The sequence below is a fragment of the Macaca thibetana genome, chromosome 7 (genome assembly GCF_024542745.1).
Source record: "Macaca thibetana thibetana isolate TM-01 chromosome 7, ASM2454274v1, whole genome shotgun sequence".
Lineage (NCBI taxonomy): Eukaryota > Metazoa > Chordata > Mammalia > Primates > Cercopithecidae > Macaca > Macaca thibetana.
Window position 1 is genome coordinate 1,665,148 of NC_065584.1, and position 17,379 is coordinate 1,682,526.

General features: G+C 55.2%; 1 long non-coding RNA gene and 2 gene segments (V, D, J or C); 2 read left to right on the forward strand and 1 right to left on the reverse strand.

Annotated features, from left to right (window-relative positions):
- LOC126958568 (immunoglobulin heavy constant gamma 1-like) overlaps positions 1-17,379 on the forward strand; it is a 510,670-nt gene that overhangs the window by 489,732 nt on the left and 3,559 nt on the right. Inside the window, 5 exon segments of the C gene segment in view lie at positions 13,844-14,137; positions 14,529-14,582; positions 14,701-15,030; positions 15,128-15,442; positions 16,748-16,878. Of these exon segments, the coding sequence occupies positions 13,844-14,137; positions 14,529-14,582; positions 14,701-15,030; positions 15,128-15,442; positions 16,748-16,878 (1,124 nt within the window).
- The window catches only part of LOC126958570 (immunoglobulin heavy constant gamma 2-like), a 186,921-nt gene that overhangs the window by 78,770 nt on the left and 90,772 nt on the right, over positions 1-17,379 (forward strand).
- Positions 1-17,379, reverse strand: part of LOC126958621 (uncharacterized) — a 150,272-nt gene that overhangs the window by 63,826 nt on the left and 69,067 nt on the right. The window lies entirely within an intron of this gene.

The following is a 17,379-nucleotide window of genomic DNA, read 5'->3' on the forward strand; positions in this document are numbered from 1 at the left end:
AGACCACACAGCTGTGCTCCCCAAAAAAGGTGCTGACACCGTACCCCACTCCCACATGGCTACTGCTTCACTACACGGGAATAGGAACTTTGGCTGGAGTGTGTCTTACTCGAGGAGTGAGTAGCCACAGCTCCTCATCATCCCTGAAGCTAAGCTGCCACTGAACAACCCAGACTAGTGGCCCGATGTCTCCAAGTCAAGGTATGGGCATCTATTAAACCCTTCCTCACAGAGTCAAGTGGATCAGCTCTACCCACCCCTCCCCCGACCCTTTGAGTCGAAGCTAAAGCAGTTTCTTGTCTCCTAGCAAAACAGGACTTTGGCCATGCAGAGGAATCATGCCTTTCTAGTGTCTACATTGAAGCATCACCCTGCATCCCAGGAAATAATGCCTTGGCCACCCAGAAGGTCACACGTTGCAGTACCTAGGCTGAAGCAGCAACCTGTATCCTACGGAAATGGTGCCTGGAACACTCAGAACAATCACACCCACTGATACGTAAATGCAGGCCTTTCCTTACAGTGGAGAAGGCCTGAGCTGAAGCCACACATCACCCTCTAGGGAATCAGTGCCCTGGCTTAAGCTGAGCAGCAGCACATCCCAAGGCTGAGCTGATATAGCACCCTATGTCCCAGGGAAACAGAGCAGTGGCTAAGATGAGACATCTCACCTGACAGGGCAAACAACTGTGGTGCCCTGCTTCCCTGGAGCTTGCCTAGGCCCCTAGAGTCTGAGCTGCTGAGGCACCCTCTCCCTGGGAAGTAGAATCAGCACTGTGCTGTTCCCTGCCTGCCCCCTACCAAGGCCCAAATTACAGCTATGCTCTGCCATCTTGGGATACCTGCTGTCACTGTACCTGGTCTCACAGAGTCTGGGGTCCTGCTGAGCCCCACCATCCTAGGGTCTACAGTCAATACCACACAGTGCCTCATCCCCTGGGACCAAAGTTTACATTGTTTGGTTCAGTTTCCCGAATTGCAGCCATCCCTTATTCCCCAGGTCCACACCTCCAGAACACCCCTTCTTTCCCAGAGTTGGATCAATGATGCACCCCCCAGGAATAGACTCACAGCTGCAACCTGACCCCTTGAGCAAAAACTGTTAAGGGGTGCCTCAAAGTCACAGATCCTAGCACTGTGAGCAACCTAATCTAACCTTGCCACAGAAACTGAACCTACACCCCAAGACCCAGGTGCCACAGTAGATTCTTGAAACCAGGAGACTAGGACCCCAGCTGCACAGCTACTCTAATTTTCTGCACCTGGAACCCAGCACCATTGCAGCTGCACATTGGTCACATTAGACCTGCCACCGAGAGAGAGCCCCTTGACTAAGTCTCCTCATTGTGCAGAAACAAGAAGAAGAGGACTCCAAAAGCCCTGGACACTGAGTACATTAAAAACCTATGCCACCACTACATCCACAGCCTAGGCCACTGAAGTGCCCACAGTTATTGCTGAGGCTGAATGCAGTTGAAGAAGATGCACGGAGGCTCTGCCACTGCACCTATTCAGAAACAGAGTCATCACACTTTCCCAACCAAAACACTAAACCCAACTGCAGGTGAAATTCTTTTTCTAAAATCCCACTCTTGAAAGTTTGGAAGATGTGACTATTTCGCCAGATGCACAGACATCCATGCAGGAACACAATAAACATGAGAAAGCAAGGAAATATAACACCACCAAAGGAACATGACTCTCATTAATAGACCTCGATGAAAAAGAAATCAATGTATTGCTGGAAAAGGAATTCAAAATAATGATCTTCAGATAACTCAATAAGATACATGAAAACAGATAAACAATTCAATGAATTCAGGAAAGTAATTTATAGTATGAATCAAAAACTCAACAAAGATAGAAATAAAACAGAACCAAACTAAAATTCTGCAGGTGAAGAATTCAATGAATAAAATTTAAAAATATAGTGATGAGCTTCAACAGCAGATTTGATCAAGCAGAAGAAAGGAAGAGATAGATCCCAATACAATAGTAATTGAGAACTTAACACCACTTTCAGCACTGAACAGATAATCTAGACAGAAAGTCAACAAAAAAGCATTCAATTTAAAAAGCACTTTAGACCAAATGCATCTGACAGATATTTACACAACATTTCATCCAACAGCTGTGAAATACACATTCTTTTCATCAGCACATCAGAACATTCTCTAGGATAGACCATATGGTAAGTAACAAAACAAGTCTCAACAAATTTAAAAGAACTAAAATTAAATTATATCAAATATCATTTATGACCACAATAAAACTCGAAATCAATAAAAGGAAGTTTTAAGACTGTACAAAGACATGGGAAATTAAACAATATACTCCTGAATGACCAATAGGAATTAAGAAGGGAATTTTAGAATGTCAACAAAGAAAATGAAAATAGAAATGCAAAGTACTAGAATTTATAAGATACAGCAAAAAGCAGCATTAAGATGGAGGTTAATGGCAATAAATACCTACACAAAAAATAGAGAGATTTCAAATAAATCTCATCATTGAAAATGCATGTCAAGGAACTAGGAAATCAAGAACAAACCAAACCCAAAATTAGTAGAAAGAAAGAAATAATAAAGATCAGAGCAGAAATAAATGACATTCAGACTAAAAAAAAAAAAGATCAACAAAAGGAAAAATTGAATTTTTCAAAAGGTAAACAAAAATGACAAATAATTAGCTAGACTAAACAAAAAAGACCCAAGTGAATGAAATCAGAAATGAAAAAGGAACATTACAACTCATACCACAGAAACACAAAGGATCATTAGAGACTGTACACCAACAGATTAGAAAACCTAGCATAAACAGACCGTACACCAACAGATTAGAAAACCTAGAAACAGGTATATTTCTGGACAGTACAAACTACCAAGACTGAACCAAGAAAAAATAGAAAGCCTGAACAAACCAGTCATGAGCATTGAGATTGAATCCGTAGTAAAAAGCTCCCATCAAAGGAAAGCCCAAAGAAATTCCTATTGAAATACCAATGACATTCCAATCAAAATGTCAATTCGACTGTAATCCAATGGCTTTACTGGGGAATTCTACCAAACACTAAAAAAACTAATACATACTCTTCTGAAAAATCTTCCAGAAAATTGAAGAGGAGGGAATTCTTCTAAATTCCTTATATGAGGCCACTATTATGGTGATTATGATTATGATTATGATTATGTGATTATTATGATTCCAAAACCAGACAAGGACACACAAAAAAAGAAAACTATAGGCTAATTACTCTGATGAAGATAATAGATGAAAACCTTAAACCAAATACTAGCAAATTGAATCCAGCGGCACATTAAAAACATATTTACCATGATCAAGTGAGATTTATCCCAGGAATGCAAGGATGATTCAACATATGCAAATCACATCAACAGAATGAAGGACAAAAACCATATTATCATCATAACAGACACAGAAAAAGTATTTCATAAAATCCATTGTCCCTTCATAAAAATTCTCAGCAAATTAGGTATGGAAGGAGTATACCTCAACACAATAAGAGCTATATGTGACAAACCCATAGCCAACATCATACTGAACATGCAAGAGTTGAAGGCTTTTCTCTAAATTCTGGAGCAAGCCAATGATACCAGGCCAGATGCAGTGGCTTACGCCTCCAATTCCAGCACTTTGGGAGGCCAAGGCAGGAGGATCACTTGAGCAGGAGGAAACAATCAACAGAGTGAAAAGACAATCTACAGAATGTTAGAAAATATTTGCAAACTCTCCATCCAACAACGGATATTCTAAATATTTAGAAAATATTAGAAACTCAAACAACTAAACAGAAAAGAAAACAAATATTTTTATTAAAAAAGGCAAATGAAAAAATATTTAAAATTTTTTAAAATCAAAAAAGGAACTGAATAGACATCTCTAAAAGGAAGATATATGAATGGCCAACAGACATATGAGAAAATGCTCAGCATTACTAAACATAAGCAAAAAGCAAATAGAAACCACAATAAGATATAATCTCTCCCCAGTTAGAATGGCTATTACTAAAAAGACAAAAAAAAAAAAACTGCTGTCAAAGATTCAGAGAAAGGGGAGCTTGAATGCACTATTGGTTGAAATCTTGCCTTTGGAATTAGCACAGCCATTGAAAAACAGTAAAGAGCTTCCTCAAAAAATCGAAATGAGTACTGTCCCATGATCCAGCCATCCTCTACTGGGTATTTATCCAAAGGAAAGGAAATCTATGTCAAAGAGATATCTGCACTCCATGTTCATTGCAGTACTATTCACAATGCCAGTGTTGGAATCAACCTACATGTCCATCAACAGACAAATGCATAAAGAAAATGTAGTATTTATACACACACACACACACACACACACACACAGAGGAATTCTATTCAGCCATGAAAAGGAATGAAATCTTGTCATTTGAGGCAACATGGATGAGCTTGGAGGACATGTTAAGTGAAATAAAGCTAGACACAGACAGTCAAATATCACATGTTCTCACTCATATATGGAAGCTAAATAAGTTGATCTCATAGAAATAGGGAGTAGAATAGTGGTAACCAGAGGCTGGGAATGGGACCGGATGGGGATAGCTAGAGGTTGGTTAATAAATACAAAATTACAGTCAGCTAGGCAGAATAGGTCCAGGTGTTCTCTAACTCCACAGGGTGACTATAACTAACAACAATTTATTGTATATTTTCATATGGCTAGAAGAGCAGATTTTGAATGTTCCCAGCACAAAGAAGTGATAAACGTTTGAGGTGATGGATATGCTAATTGTTGCAGGAAGTCAGGGACCCTGAATGGAGGGACCGGCTGGAGCCGCAGCAGAGGAACATAAATTGTGAAGATTTCATGGATGTTTATCAGTTCCCAAATAATACTTTTATAATTTCTTATGCCTGTCTTTACTTTAATCTCTTAATCCTGTTAGCTTCATAAGCTGAGGCTGTACATCACTTCGGGGCCACTGTGATAACTGTGTTAACTGTACAAATGGATTGTAAAACATGTGCATTTGAACAATATGAAATCAGTGTACCTTGAAAAAGAACAGAATAACAGCAATTTTTAGGGAACAAGGGAAGACAACCATAAGGTCTATCTGCCTGTGGGGTCGGGCAAAAGGAGCCATATTTTTCTTCTTGCAGAGAGCCTATAAATGGATGTGCAAGTAGGGAAGATATCACTAAACTCTTTTCCCAACAAGGAATATTAATATTAATACCCTAGAAAAGGAATGCATTCCTGGGGGGTGGTCCATAAATGGCCGCTCTGGGAATGTCTGTCTTATGCGGTTGAGATAAGGACTGAGATACACCCTCATCTGCTGCAGTAGGCTTATTAGGGTGGGGAACAACTCAGCCCTGGTAAATTTGTGGTCAGACTGGTTCCCTGCTCTCGAACCCTGTTTTCTGTTGTTTAAGATGCTTATCAAAACAATACTTGCACTGCTGAACATAGACCCTTGTAAATAGTTCTGCTTTTGCCCTTTGCCTTGTGATCTTTGTTGGATCCTTATCAGTAGTTCTGCTTTTGCCCTTTGTCCTGTTCCCTCAGAAGCATGTGATCTTTGTTGGACCCTTATTAGTAGTTCTGATTTTGCCCTTTGAAGCATATGATCTTTGTACCTACTCCCCGTTCTTACATTCCCTCCCTTTTCGAAACCCTTAACAAAAAACTTGCTGGTTTGAAACTCAAGTAGGCATCACAGTCCTACCGATATGTGACGTCACCCCCGGCAGCCCAGCTGTAAAATTCCTCTCTTTTTATTTCTTTATTTGTCTGTCTTTATTTCTCAGCCAGCCAACAATTATGGAAAACACAAAGAACCTATGTTGAAATATTGGGGGTGCATTCCCCCAATACTAATTACCCTGATGTGATCATCACCCATTGTATCCAAATATCACAATATACCCCAAAATGTATACAATTATTATGTGTCAATTAAAAACAATAATAAAAAATGTTTTAAACAGGTAAAATAAAAGTATATTGTTTTCTTTAAAAAAAAATCTAATGCAGTTTTCCCTACTGGGTTTTGGGCTTGCTTGGGACCCATGGCTCCTCTCTCCCTCCCAATGTATCCCTTTTGGAATGGGAATGTCCAGCCTATGCCTGTCCCATCATTCTACTTTGGAAGCAGATAACTTCTTGTCCAGTTACAAAGGTCCACATACGGAGAGGAATTTCACCCCAGAATAAATCTCCGCCTGGGTTTCTCCCATACTTGATGCAGGTGACATTTAGCTGAGATTTTGAGATTTTGGACTAAGAGTTGGTGCTGGAAGGGGTTAGCCATCTTGGAGGTGTTGCTATGGGATGCAGGGATTTTGCATGTGAGAAGGACATGATTATGGGGGGAGCAGAGGGCAAACTGTCATGGGTTAAACTGTTCATGTGTTGAAGTCCTAACCCCCAGGACCTCAGAATGTGACCTTGTTTGGAAACAGAGTCTTTGCAGGTGCAATCAAGTTCAGATGAGGTTACCCTGGAGTAGGGCAAGCCTCTGACCCGATATGACTGCTGTCCTCATCAAAAGGGTGAATCTGGGCACAGACAGCACGTGGGGAGAATGCCCTGTGAAGAGGCGCTGCTCCCACAAGCCAGGAGCGGCAGAGAAGGCCGGCAAAGCCCAGCAGCCAGGAGAGAGCCTGGGACAGAGTCTCCCATGACACACAGGAGTCAGCCTCACCAAGCCAACCATCTCAGATACCTGGCCTCCAGAACCAGGACAGAATAAACTTCTGTTTTTTAAGCCATGCAGTCTGGGGTGCTATGCTGCCAGGGACTTAGCTAAGGGATATGAGTGTTGTCCTGAGCTGCCAGCCCCATGGCCGACATAAGGCCTCCCCACTCGAGCCCAGTGCAGTCTCCCCAGCCCCCTGGGTGTGCCATGGGCATTGTGGGGCCCCTCACTCCATCCTCCCACAGGCTGGGAGGTTGAGCCCGTGATGAGTTCCATGGCGTGAAGCCAGAACCAGAGACTGGGAGCCAACTGGGAGCTGGTGGCTGGAGGATGGATTTCCTCACGGACCCACACGTGCACCTCCACCTGTCTCCTGGACATTCTCTCTGAGGGCAGGAATGGTGCCAGCTCAGGGATCCAGCAGGGACAGAGGTGAGGGCCAGGTCCTTGTGGAGAGCACATTTAGTGGGAGGGACACAATTTCCCCTTTGCAGGTGCCCATTCTGGACGCTTCCTGTTACACTCTGGATGCTTCCTGTTCCATTCTGGATGCTTCCTACTCCATTCCGGACACTTCCTGTTACATTCAGGACACTTCCTGTGTGACACCTCCTCAGGCTTTTGGTCTGCCCAGTCCTCTGGCCTCATCCCATCCCTTGCTACCTCGCACCTCCACGTTCGTCCTCGCCCAGCTCCTCCCTCTCTCCAGAGCTTCCGCTTGCCAAGGTCCCTGCAGAGCTCAGTCCAGGTTCCCCCAGCACAAGTAGGAGCCTTGCACCTGACCTTGGCCCTCCCCACCCTGCATGGTGCCAGCATCCCCAGCACAACGGAGACCCTATTTCTCTCTCTGCTGGTAGTCCAGTGGCCCTGGAGTCTCACTGCAGGTGGGATGTGCCCCTGGCCTTTGAGGAAGCTAAGTGCCCTGCCCCTAGCCAGGCCATCCCCTCTGCTCAGTCCCAGGGCCCTGCCCCGACCCCTTCCCCTCACCTGCACCACAGGCTCTGGCCGAGTCTGCCCAGGCCCTGAATGGGTCCCTCTGGCTCCCCTCTGCTTGTACACTGCCCTGTACCACCTCCACTCAGCTTCAGTGTGTTCATCCATCTCCACAACCCCTCGGCCCCCAGGAGCAGAGCTGGTGGCCCTGGCCCCTGGCAGCCCATTTTGTTCCTTCTGGAACACCAGCCTCAGAGGACTTCCTACACAGTGCCCACTTGGGCCAGCCCTGGGACCTCCTGGTCTCAAGCACACGTTTCCCCTGCAGCCCAACCCGCCCCTGCCTGTGAGCTCAGCCCTGAGCCCTGGAGCGCCTTCCCTTCTCCGTCCCAGCTCGCCCTTGCCAGCTGCTCAGCGGGATGGGCTGACACTCCCCTCCCTGCACCATGAGTGAGGGCCACCTGGAGAGACACCCAGGCAAAAGCAGCCACCAGGGCCCAGTGGGGACCAGAAGGCTCAGGTGAGAGGCCCAGGTATTGAGAGACTCAGGCCATGGGCAGAATGGTCATAATCACTGCCAGTCTCAGTCCAGCCCCAGGGACTCAGAGACAGAGAAAAGAGCAGCGCACAAGGTCCAGGCTCCCCACCTTCTCCCATGAGTATAGGGGCACCCACCACCCCCATCCCCACACACCCAGGAGGCAGCCTCGGCTGTGTCTGGACTCCCCCTCGCCCTCTGACACACAAACCACCAGAAGAAAAGGGAACTTCAGGAAGTAAGCGGTGCCCCCGGTTTCAATCCTGTTCTTAGTCTTTGCAGGGTGCAGGGGTGGAGTTCCCACCTCTGGGGACCTGGGGGCCGAGCTGTGATTTCCTAGGAAGACAAATAGCGGCTGACAGCGGGGGCGGGGCCGCCCACATGTACCATGACGGAGCAGGAAGGGCTGGGACCCCCACCTCGATGAGCGGGGTCAGCACAGGGCAGGAGCACAGGCTTGGGAGGAGAAGGACAGAGCCTGGGCGCAGCCGTGGGTCTCCTGGACCTGAGCTGCCGAACAGGCTGCAAGGGGCTGGGGAGACGCTGGGGCGAGGCCGGCCCCACATGGAGGCCCAAGCAGAGCCAGCATGCGGGAGGTGGGCAGGATTCAGGCACCGATGCCCACCCAGTGCCAGATGACGGGGCCCGTGGGCAGGGGTTTCCCAGTCAACAGGGCAGGACGCACAAGAGGCTGACGGAGGCCTCCAGGACCACCGGGCTGGGATCACGAGGAACACACAGGATGCGGCAGAGCTGGCCATGGGGTGGTATCAGCATGAGCAGGACTGACCTGAGCTGAGGAGGCAGCAGAGCGAGGGAGGAGGAGAGGCCGCAGGTGAACGGAGGGGCTTGTCCAGGCCGGCAGCATCACCGGAGCCCAGGGCAGGGTCAGCAGTGCTGGCCGTGGGGCCCTCTTCTCAGCCAGGACCAAGGACAGCAGGTGAGCCGGGAGCAGAGCAGGGAGGGTGATGTGGCAGCAGCACGGGAGGGTGGAAGTGAAGGAGCCCAGAGGCAGACACAGGGACAGGGAAGGGACAGGGGCTGGGCTCAGAGCCAGCTGATGGGGCTGGGGCACCTGCTGGCAGGGAGCAGGGCTGTGGTCAGCAGCGGAGAAGAGGAGAGAGTGGTGCTGAGTGCATGGGTGGGAGAAGGGAAGAGTCCAGGGAGGCCCAGAAAGGCCCAGAGCACAGCAGGCCTGGAGTGAGAGAAGGGGCTGAGACTCCATGGGTTCAGGGAGCTGACAGGGAGTAATGGACAGGCTTCCAGAGCAGGAGCAGTGCCAGGACAGGAGGATGCAGGAGCTCATCCAGGAGGGGGACATGGGAAAGAGCAAGGGGCTCTGCTGGGGAGACCTGACTGGACACAGGGTGGCTCCACAGTGTAGGGAACAAGCCAAGTGCCGCAAAAACAAAAATGAGGCCAGAAAAAAGAGCCCAAACCTGGACACAGGGTGCCAGGACAGGCAGGGGGCAACAGTGGCCTGAGTGATGTTGCTGCCCCAGGTTGAGGGAGGGTAGAATGAGCAGGGGGCAGGCATTGGAGTTCAAGGGACCAGGACCGAGCCGCTGCAGGTGCATAGGGCAGGTGGGAGCAGGAGGACCAGGGCGCAGCTCCTGGAACTCAGGGGACCAGGACAGAGCATCTGAAGGTGAACAGGGGCTGGTGGGGGGCAGGATGCACAGGGGGAAGCCCCTGAAGCTCATAGAGCCAGGGCAGAGCAGTCGCAGATGAGAAGGGTTCAGTGGGAGATGGGCAAGCAGGGAGCAGCTCCTGGAGCTCAGGGGACCAGGGCAGAGCAGCCGCAGGTGAGCAGGAGCTGGAGGGAGGCAGGAGGAGCAGGAGGCAGCACCTGGAGCTCAGGGGACCAGGGGAGGGCATCTGAAGGTGAGCAGGGGCTGGTGGGAGGCAGGACAAGCAGGGGGCAGCCCCTGGAGCTCAGGGAACCATGGCAGAGCAGCCGCAGGTGAGGAGGGGCAGGTGGGAGGCAGGACGAGCAGGGGGCAGCCCCTGGAGCTCATAGAGCCAGGGCAGAGCAGTCGCAGATAAGAAGGGTTCAGTGGGAGATGGGTAAGCAGGGGCAGCCCCTGGAGCTCAGGGGACCAGGGCTGAGCAGCCGCAGGTAAGGAGGGGCAGGTGGGAGGCAGGAGGAGCAGGAGCCAGCCCCTGGAGCTCAGGGAACCAGGGGAGGGCATCTGAAGGTGAGCATGGCTGGTAGGAGGTGGACAAGCAGTGGGCTGCCCCTGGAGCTCAGGTGACCAGGGCACAGCAGCTGCAGGTGAGCAAGGGCTGGTGAGAGGCAAGACAAGCAGGGGGCAGCCCCTGGAGCTCAGGGGATCAGGGCAGAGCAGCCTCAGGTGAGCAGGGCAGGTGGGAGGTAGGAGGAGTAGGGGACAGCTTCTGGAGCTCAGGGGAGCGGGGGAGGGCATCTGAAGGTGAACGGGGGCCAGTGGCGGGCAGGATGACCAGGGGGAAGGCCCCAGAACTCGGGATCAGGGCGGAGCAGCCGCAGGTGAGCAGGGCTCAGGGGGAGGTGGGCAAGCAGAGGGCAGCTCCTGGAGCTCAGGGGATCAGGGCAGAGCATCAGAAGGTGAGCATGGCTGGTGGGAGTTGGGGGAGCAGGAGGCAGTCCCTGGAGCTCAGGGGACCAGGTAGAGCAGCCGCAGGTGAGCAGGGGCTGGTGGGAAGCAGGAGGAGCAGGAGGCAGCTTCTGGAGCTCAGAGCACCAGGGCACAGCAGCCTCAGGTGAGCAGGGGCTGGTGGGAGGCAGGAGGAGCAGAGGGCAGCCCCTGGAGCTCAGGGAACCAGGGCAGATCATCTGCTGGTGAGCAGGGGCTGGTGGGAAGCAGGAAGAGGAGGGGGCAGCTCCTGGAGCTCAAGGGACCAGGGCTGAGCAGCCGCAGGTGAGAAGGGGCAGGTGGGAGGCAGGAGGAGCAGAAGCCAGCCCCTGGAGCTCAGAGAACCAGGGCAGAGCAGTCGTAGATGAGCAGGGCTCAGGGGGAGGTGGGCAAGCAGAGGGCAGCTCCTGGAGCTCAGGGGATCAGGGCAGAGCATCAGAAGGTGAGCATGGCTGGCGGGAGGCAGGACGAGCAGGGGGCAGCCCCTGGAGCTCCGGGAGCCAGGGCAGATCGTCCACAGGTGAGCAGGGGCTGGTGGGAAGCAGGAGGAGCAGGGGGCAGCTTCGGGAGCTCAGAGCACCAGGGCACAGCAGTCTCAGGTGAGCAGGGGTAGGTGGGAGTCAGGAGGAGCAGGAGGCAGCCCCTGGAGCTCAGGGGACCAGGTAGAGCAGCTGCAGGTGAGCAGGCACCGGTGGGAGGTAGAACAAGTAGGGGTTAGCTCCTGGAGCTCAGGGGACAAGGGGATAGCATCGGAAGGTAAGCAGGACTGAGGCTCAGCCTCAGGGAGCCAGGACAGAGCAGCTGCAGGTGAGCAGGGCCGGTGGGAAGCAGGGGGAGGAGGTGGGCAGCCCCTGGAGCTCAGAGAGCCAAGGCAGATCACCCGCATGTGAGCAGGGGCTGGTGGAAATCAGGAGAAGCAAGGGACAGGCACTGGAGCTCAGAGGACCAGGGCAGAGCAGCCGCAGGTGAGGAAGGGCAGGTGGGAGGCAGAATGAGCAGGGGGCAGCTCTTGGAGCTCAGGAGACCAGGGCAGAGCAGATGCAGCTGAACAGGGGCAGGTCAGGGCAGGAGGAGCAGGCGGCAGCTCCTGGAGCTCTGGGGAACAGGGCAGACCCGCTGCAGGTGAGCAGGGCTGGTGGGAAGCAGGGGGAGCAGGTGGGCAGCCCCTGGATCTCAGAGAGCCAAGGCAGATCACCCGAATGTGAGCATGGGCTGGTGGGAATCAGGAGAAGCAAGGGGCAGGCACTGGAGCTCAGAGGACCAGGGCAGAGCAGCCGCAGGTGAGGAAGGGCAGGTGGGAGGCAGAATGAGCAGGGGGCAGCTCTTGGAGCTCAAGAGACCAGGGCAGAGCAGATGCAGCTGAACAGGGGCAGGTCGGGGACAGGAGGAGCAGGCGGCAGCTCCTGAAGCTCTGGGGACCAGGGCAGACCCGCTGCAGATGAGCAGGGCCGATGGGAGGCAGGACAAGCATGGGACAGGCAGCAGAGCTCAGGGACAGCAGCCACAGGTGAGCAGGCCGGTGGGAGGCAGCACTCAGCTTCTACACTTTGGCAGGAGCTGGGCAGTTGCTGGCAGCCAACAGCTGAGGGCTGCTGAAAGCACAGTGCAGCCTCCTGGTGCAGGGAAGCGGGTGTGAGCCCATCCCACTGAGCAGTTGGCAAGGGTGAGCTGGGATGGAGAAGGGAAAGCATTCCAGGGCTCAGGGCTCAGCTCACAGGCAGAGGCAGGTCTGGATGCAGGGGAACGTGTGCTGAGACCAGGGCTGGCCCCAGTGGACCTGAGGTTGGTGCTCCGGAAGGAACAAGATGGGCTGCCAGGAGCCAGGGCCACCAGCACAATGAAGCTGAGTGGAGGTGGTGCAGGGCAGTGTACTAGCACAGGGGAGCCAGAGGGGCCCGTTCACAGCCTGGGCAGAGTCAGCCAGAGCCTGTGGTGCAGGTGAGGGGAAGGGTAGTGAGCAGGACCCTGGGGCTGAGCAGAGGGGATGTCCTGGCTGGGGGCAGGGCACTTAGCTTCCTCAGAGGTCAGGGCACACCTGACCTGCTGTGGGACTCCAGGGCCACTGGGCCAGCGGCAGAGAGAAATGGGGCTTCCCTGTGGCCTGGGGGTCCTGGCGCCATGCAGGGTGGGGAGGGCCAAGGGCAGGTGCAAGGTTCCTACCTGTGCCGGGGGGACTGGGCTGAGCCCAGCAGGGACCTTGCCGGGGGAAGCTCTGGAGAGAGGGAGGAGGTGGGCTGGTGGCCGAGAAGGCCAGGCCAGGGCTGGGAGGGTGAGGGTGTGGGGACTCAGCCTCCGGAAGTAATGGAGGACACTGGGGAGGCAGGGGGCATCGATGCACTCAGGGCCCTGACCTGGGCTGGTGCACACTGGGGCTAAGGGGAAAGGGGGGAGATGCTGAGGAGGGGGCTCCCGGGGGCTATTCCAAGGCAGGAGGTTCCAGGGCCCTGGGGCTGAGGGTCCCAACCCTATGCAGTGTCTGGCCCCTCTGCTGCACAGAAAAACAGGGCCCTGGAGGGCAGAGGGCAGGCTATGACCAGGGCCCTGGGCAAGTCAGGCCCACTCACTAGGGGAGGGCCACGCTGGGGCGGCAGGGTCAGGGGCTGCAGGGGCCTCGGGGGACCCACGAGAAGCCCTCTGAGAACAGTGGCCACTGGTCAAGCCAGGCACCCATAAAAGGCTGGAGTGGGGCCGACGGGCATGAGCCGTTCCTGAGGTGGCACCGATGGCCAGAGCCGAGGCCAAGCTAGAGGCCCTGCGCTGTGCTGACTCCCTGCAGACACAGAGCACTAACCCGGCTGCCCAGCCCCGCCTCCTAGGCTGCAGGGGTGCCTGCAGAAGGGCACCGCAGGGCCGCCACTCCTGCAAGCCTTCTGGGGCAGGCTGGGCCTGACCTTGCCTTTGGGGCAGGGAGGGGGCCAAGGTGAGGCAGGTGGCACCAGCCAGGTGCACACCCAATACCCATGAGCCCAGACACTGGACCCTCGCTGAGAGACAAGAACGGAGGGGCCTCTGCGCCCTGGGCCCAGCTCTGTCCCACACCGCAGTCACATGGCGCCACGTCTCTTGCAGCCTCCACCAAGGGCCCATCGGTCTTCCCCCTGGCGCCCTCCTCCAGGAGCACCTCCGAGAGCACAGCGGCCCTGGGCTGCCTGGTCAAGGACTACTTCCCTGAACCCGTGACCGTGTCGTGGAACTCAGGCTCCCTGACCAGCGGCGTGCACACCTTCCCGGCTGTCCTACAGTCCTCAGGGCTCTACTCCCTCAGCAGCGTGGTGACCGTGCCCTCCAGCAGCTTGGGCACCCAGACCTACGTCTGCAACGTAAACCACAAGCCCAGCAACACCAAGGTGGACAAGAGAGTTGGTGAGAGGCCAGCGAGGGAGGGGGGCTGTTTGCTGGAAGCCAGGCTCGGCCCTTCTACCTGGACAAACCCTGGCTGTGCAGCCCCAGCCCAGGGCAGCAGGGCAGGCCCCGTCTGTCTCCTCACCCAGAGGCCTCTGCCCACCCCACTCGTGCTCAGGGAGACGGTCTTCTGGCTTTTTCCACCAGGCTCTGGGGAGCCACAGGCTGGATGCCCCTACCCCAGGCCCTGCACACACAGGGGCAGGAGCTGTCCTCAGACCTGCCAAGAGCCATATCTGAGAGGACCCTGTCACTGACCTAAGCCCACCCCAAAGGCCAAATTCTCCACTCCCTCAGCTCAGACACCTTCTCCCCTCCCAGATCCCAGTAACTCCCAATCTTCTCTCTGCAGAGATAAAAACATGTGGTGGTGGCAGCAAACCTCCCACGTGCCCACCGTGCCCAGGTAAGCCAGCCCAGACCTCGCCCTCCAGCTCAAGGTGGGACAGGTGCCATAGAGTGGCCTGAGTCCAGGGACAGGCCCCGCCTGGGTGCTGACATGCCCACTTCCATCTCTTCCTCAGCACCTGAACTCCTGGGGGGACCGTCAGTCTTCCTCTTCCCCCCAAAACCCAAGGACACCCTCATGATCTCCCGGACCCCTGAGGTCACATGCGTGGTGGTAGACGTGAGCCAGGAAGACCCCGATGTCAAGTTCAACTGGTACGTAAACGGCGCGGAGGTGCATCATGCCCAGACGAAGCCACGGGAGACGCAGTACAACAGCACATATCGTGTGGTCAGCGTCCTCACCGTCACGCACCAGGACTGGCTGAACGGCAAGGAATACACGTGCAAGGTCTCCAACAAAGCCCTCCCGGCCCCCATCCAGAAAACCATCTCCAAAGACAAAGGTGGGACCCGCGGGGCGCGAGGGCCATGTGGACAGAGGCCGGCTCGGCCCACCCTCTGCCCTGGGAGTGACCGCTGTGCCAACCTCTGTCCCTACAGGGCAGCCCCGAGAGCCTCAGGTGTACACCCTGCCCCCGTCCCGGGAGGAGCTGACCAAGAACCAGGTCAGCCTGACCTGCCTGGTCAAAGGCTTCTACCCCAGCGACATCGTCGTGGAGTGGGAGAGCAGCGGGCAGCCGGAGAACACCTACAAGACCACCCCGCCCGTGCTGGACTCCGACGGCTCCTACTTCCTCTACAGCAAGCTCACCGTGGACAAGAGCAGGTGGCAGCAGGGGAACGTCTTCTCATGCTCCGTGATGCATGAGGCTCTGCACAACCACTACACCCAGAAGAGCCTCTCCGTGTCTCCGGGTAAATGAGTGCGACACCCGGCAAGCCCCCGCCCCCCGGGCTCTCGGGGTGGCACGAGGATGCTTGGCCCGCACCCCGTGTACATACTTCCCAGGCGCCCGGCATGGAAATAAAGCACCCAGCGCTGCCCTGGGCCCCTGCGAGACTCTGATGGTTCTTTCCGCGGGTCAGGCCGAGTCTGAGGCCTGAGGGGCACGAGGGAGGCACAGCGGGTCCCACTGACCCCACACTGGCCCAGGCTGTGCACGTGTGCCTGGGCCACCTAGGGTGGGGCTCAGCCAGGGGCCGCCCTCGGTGGGGCTGGGGGCTTTGCCAGCGAGGCCCTCCTTCCAGCAGCAGCTGCCCTGGGCTGGGCCACCAGAAGCCTAGGAGCCCCCTGGGGACAGGCACACAGCCCCTGCCTCTGTAGGAGACTGTCCTGATCTGTGAGCTCCCTGTCCTCAGACCCCCTGCCCACTCGGGGGCATACCTAGTCCATGTGCGTAGGGACAGGCCCTCCCTCACCCATCTGCCCCCACGGCACTAACCCCTGGCAGCCCTGCCCAGTCTTACACTCGCATGGGGACATAACCGACTCCTGGGGACATGCACTCTCGGGCCCTGTGGAGGGACTGGTCCAGATGCCCACACACACACACTCAGCCCAGACCCATTAAACCCCGCACTGAAGTTGGCCAGCCACACAGCCACCACACACACACACACACGCACACGCCTCGCACAGAGCCTCACACGGGCGACCTGCACAGCACCCAGACCACAGCAAGGTCCCCGCACACGTGAACACTCCGCGGACACAGGCCCCCACGAGCCCCACGCAGCACCTCAAGGCCCACGAGCCACTCAGCAGCTTGTCCACACGCTGACCAGCTCACACAAACCCAGCCCTCCTCTCACAGCAGAGACCCTGCAGCCGCCGCACACACACAGGCCCCCACACACAGGGGAACCCACGCCACATCGCGTCCCTGGCTCTGGCCCACTTCCCAGTACCGCCCTTCCCTGCAGCTGGGGTCACCTGAGGGGTGGGCTTCACCATCCTCCTGCCCTCTGGGCCTCAGGGAGGGACACGGGAGACGGGGAGTGGGTCCTGCTGAGGGCCGGGTCGCTACCTAGGGCCGGGTGTCTGGCGGAGCCCCGGGGCCAAAGCTGGTGCACAGGGCGGGCAGCTGCGGGGAGCTGACCTCAGGACACTGTTGGCCCATCCCGGCCAGGCCCTACATCCTGGGCCCCGCCACAGAGGGAATTGCCCCCAGAGGCCCGAGCCCAGCGGGACACAGCACTGACCACCCCCTTCCTGTCCAGAGCTGCAACTGGAGGAGAGCTGTGCAGAGGCGCAGGACGGGGAGCTGGACGGGCTGTGGACGACCATCACCATCTTCATCACACTCTTCCTGCTAAGCGTGTGCTACAGTGCCACCGTCACCTTCTTCAAGGTCGGCGCACATTGTCCCCAGCTGTCCCTGATACTGTCCCCCATGCTGTCACAAACTGTCCCTGGCACTGTCCCCCAGTCTCTCAAACTGTCCCTGGCACTGTCCCCCATGTAGTCCCCACCTGTCCAACAGTGTCCCCCAGGCTGTCTCCACCTGTCCCTGACACTGTCCCCCATGCTGTCCCCACCTGTCCCTGATACTGTCCCCCATGCTGTCACAAACTGTCTCCTACACTCTCCCACAGGCTGTCCCCACCTGTCCCTGACGCTGTCCCCCACTGTCTCACAAACGGTCCCTGGCACTGTCCCCCACGCTGTCCCCACCTGTCCAACAGTGTCCCCCAGGCTGTCTCCACCTGTCCCTGACACTGTCCCCCATGCTGTCCCCACCTGTCCCTGATACTGTCCCCTATGCTGTCCCCATCTGTCCCTGACACTGTCCCCCACACTGTCATAAACTGTCCATGACATTGTCCCCCACTGTGTCCCCAGCTGTCTCTGA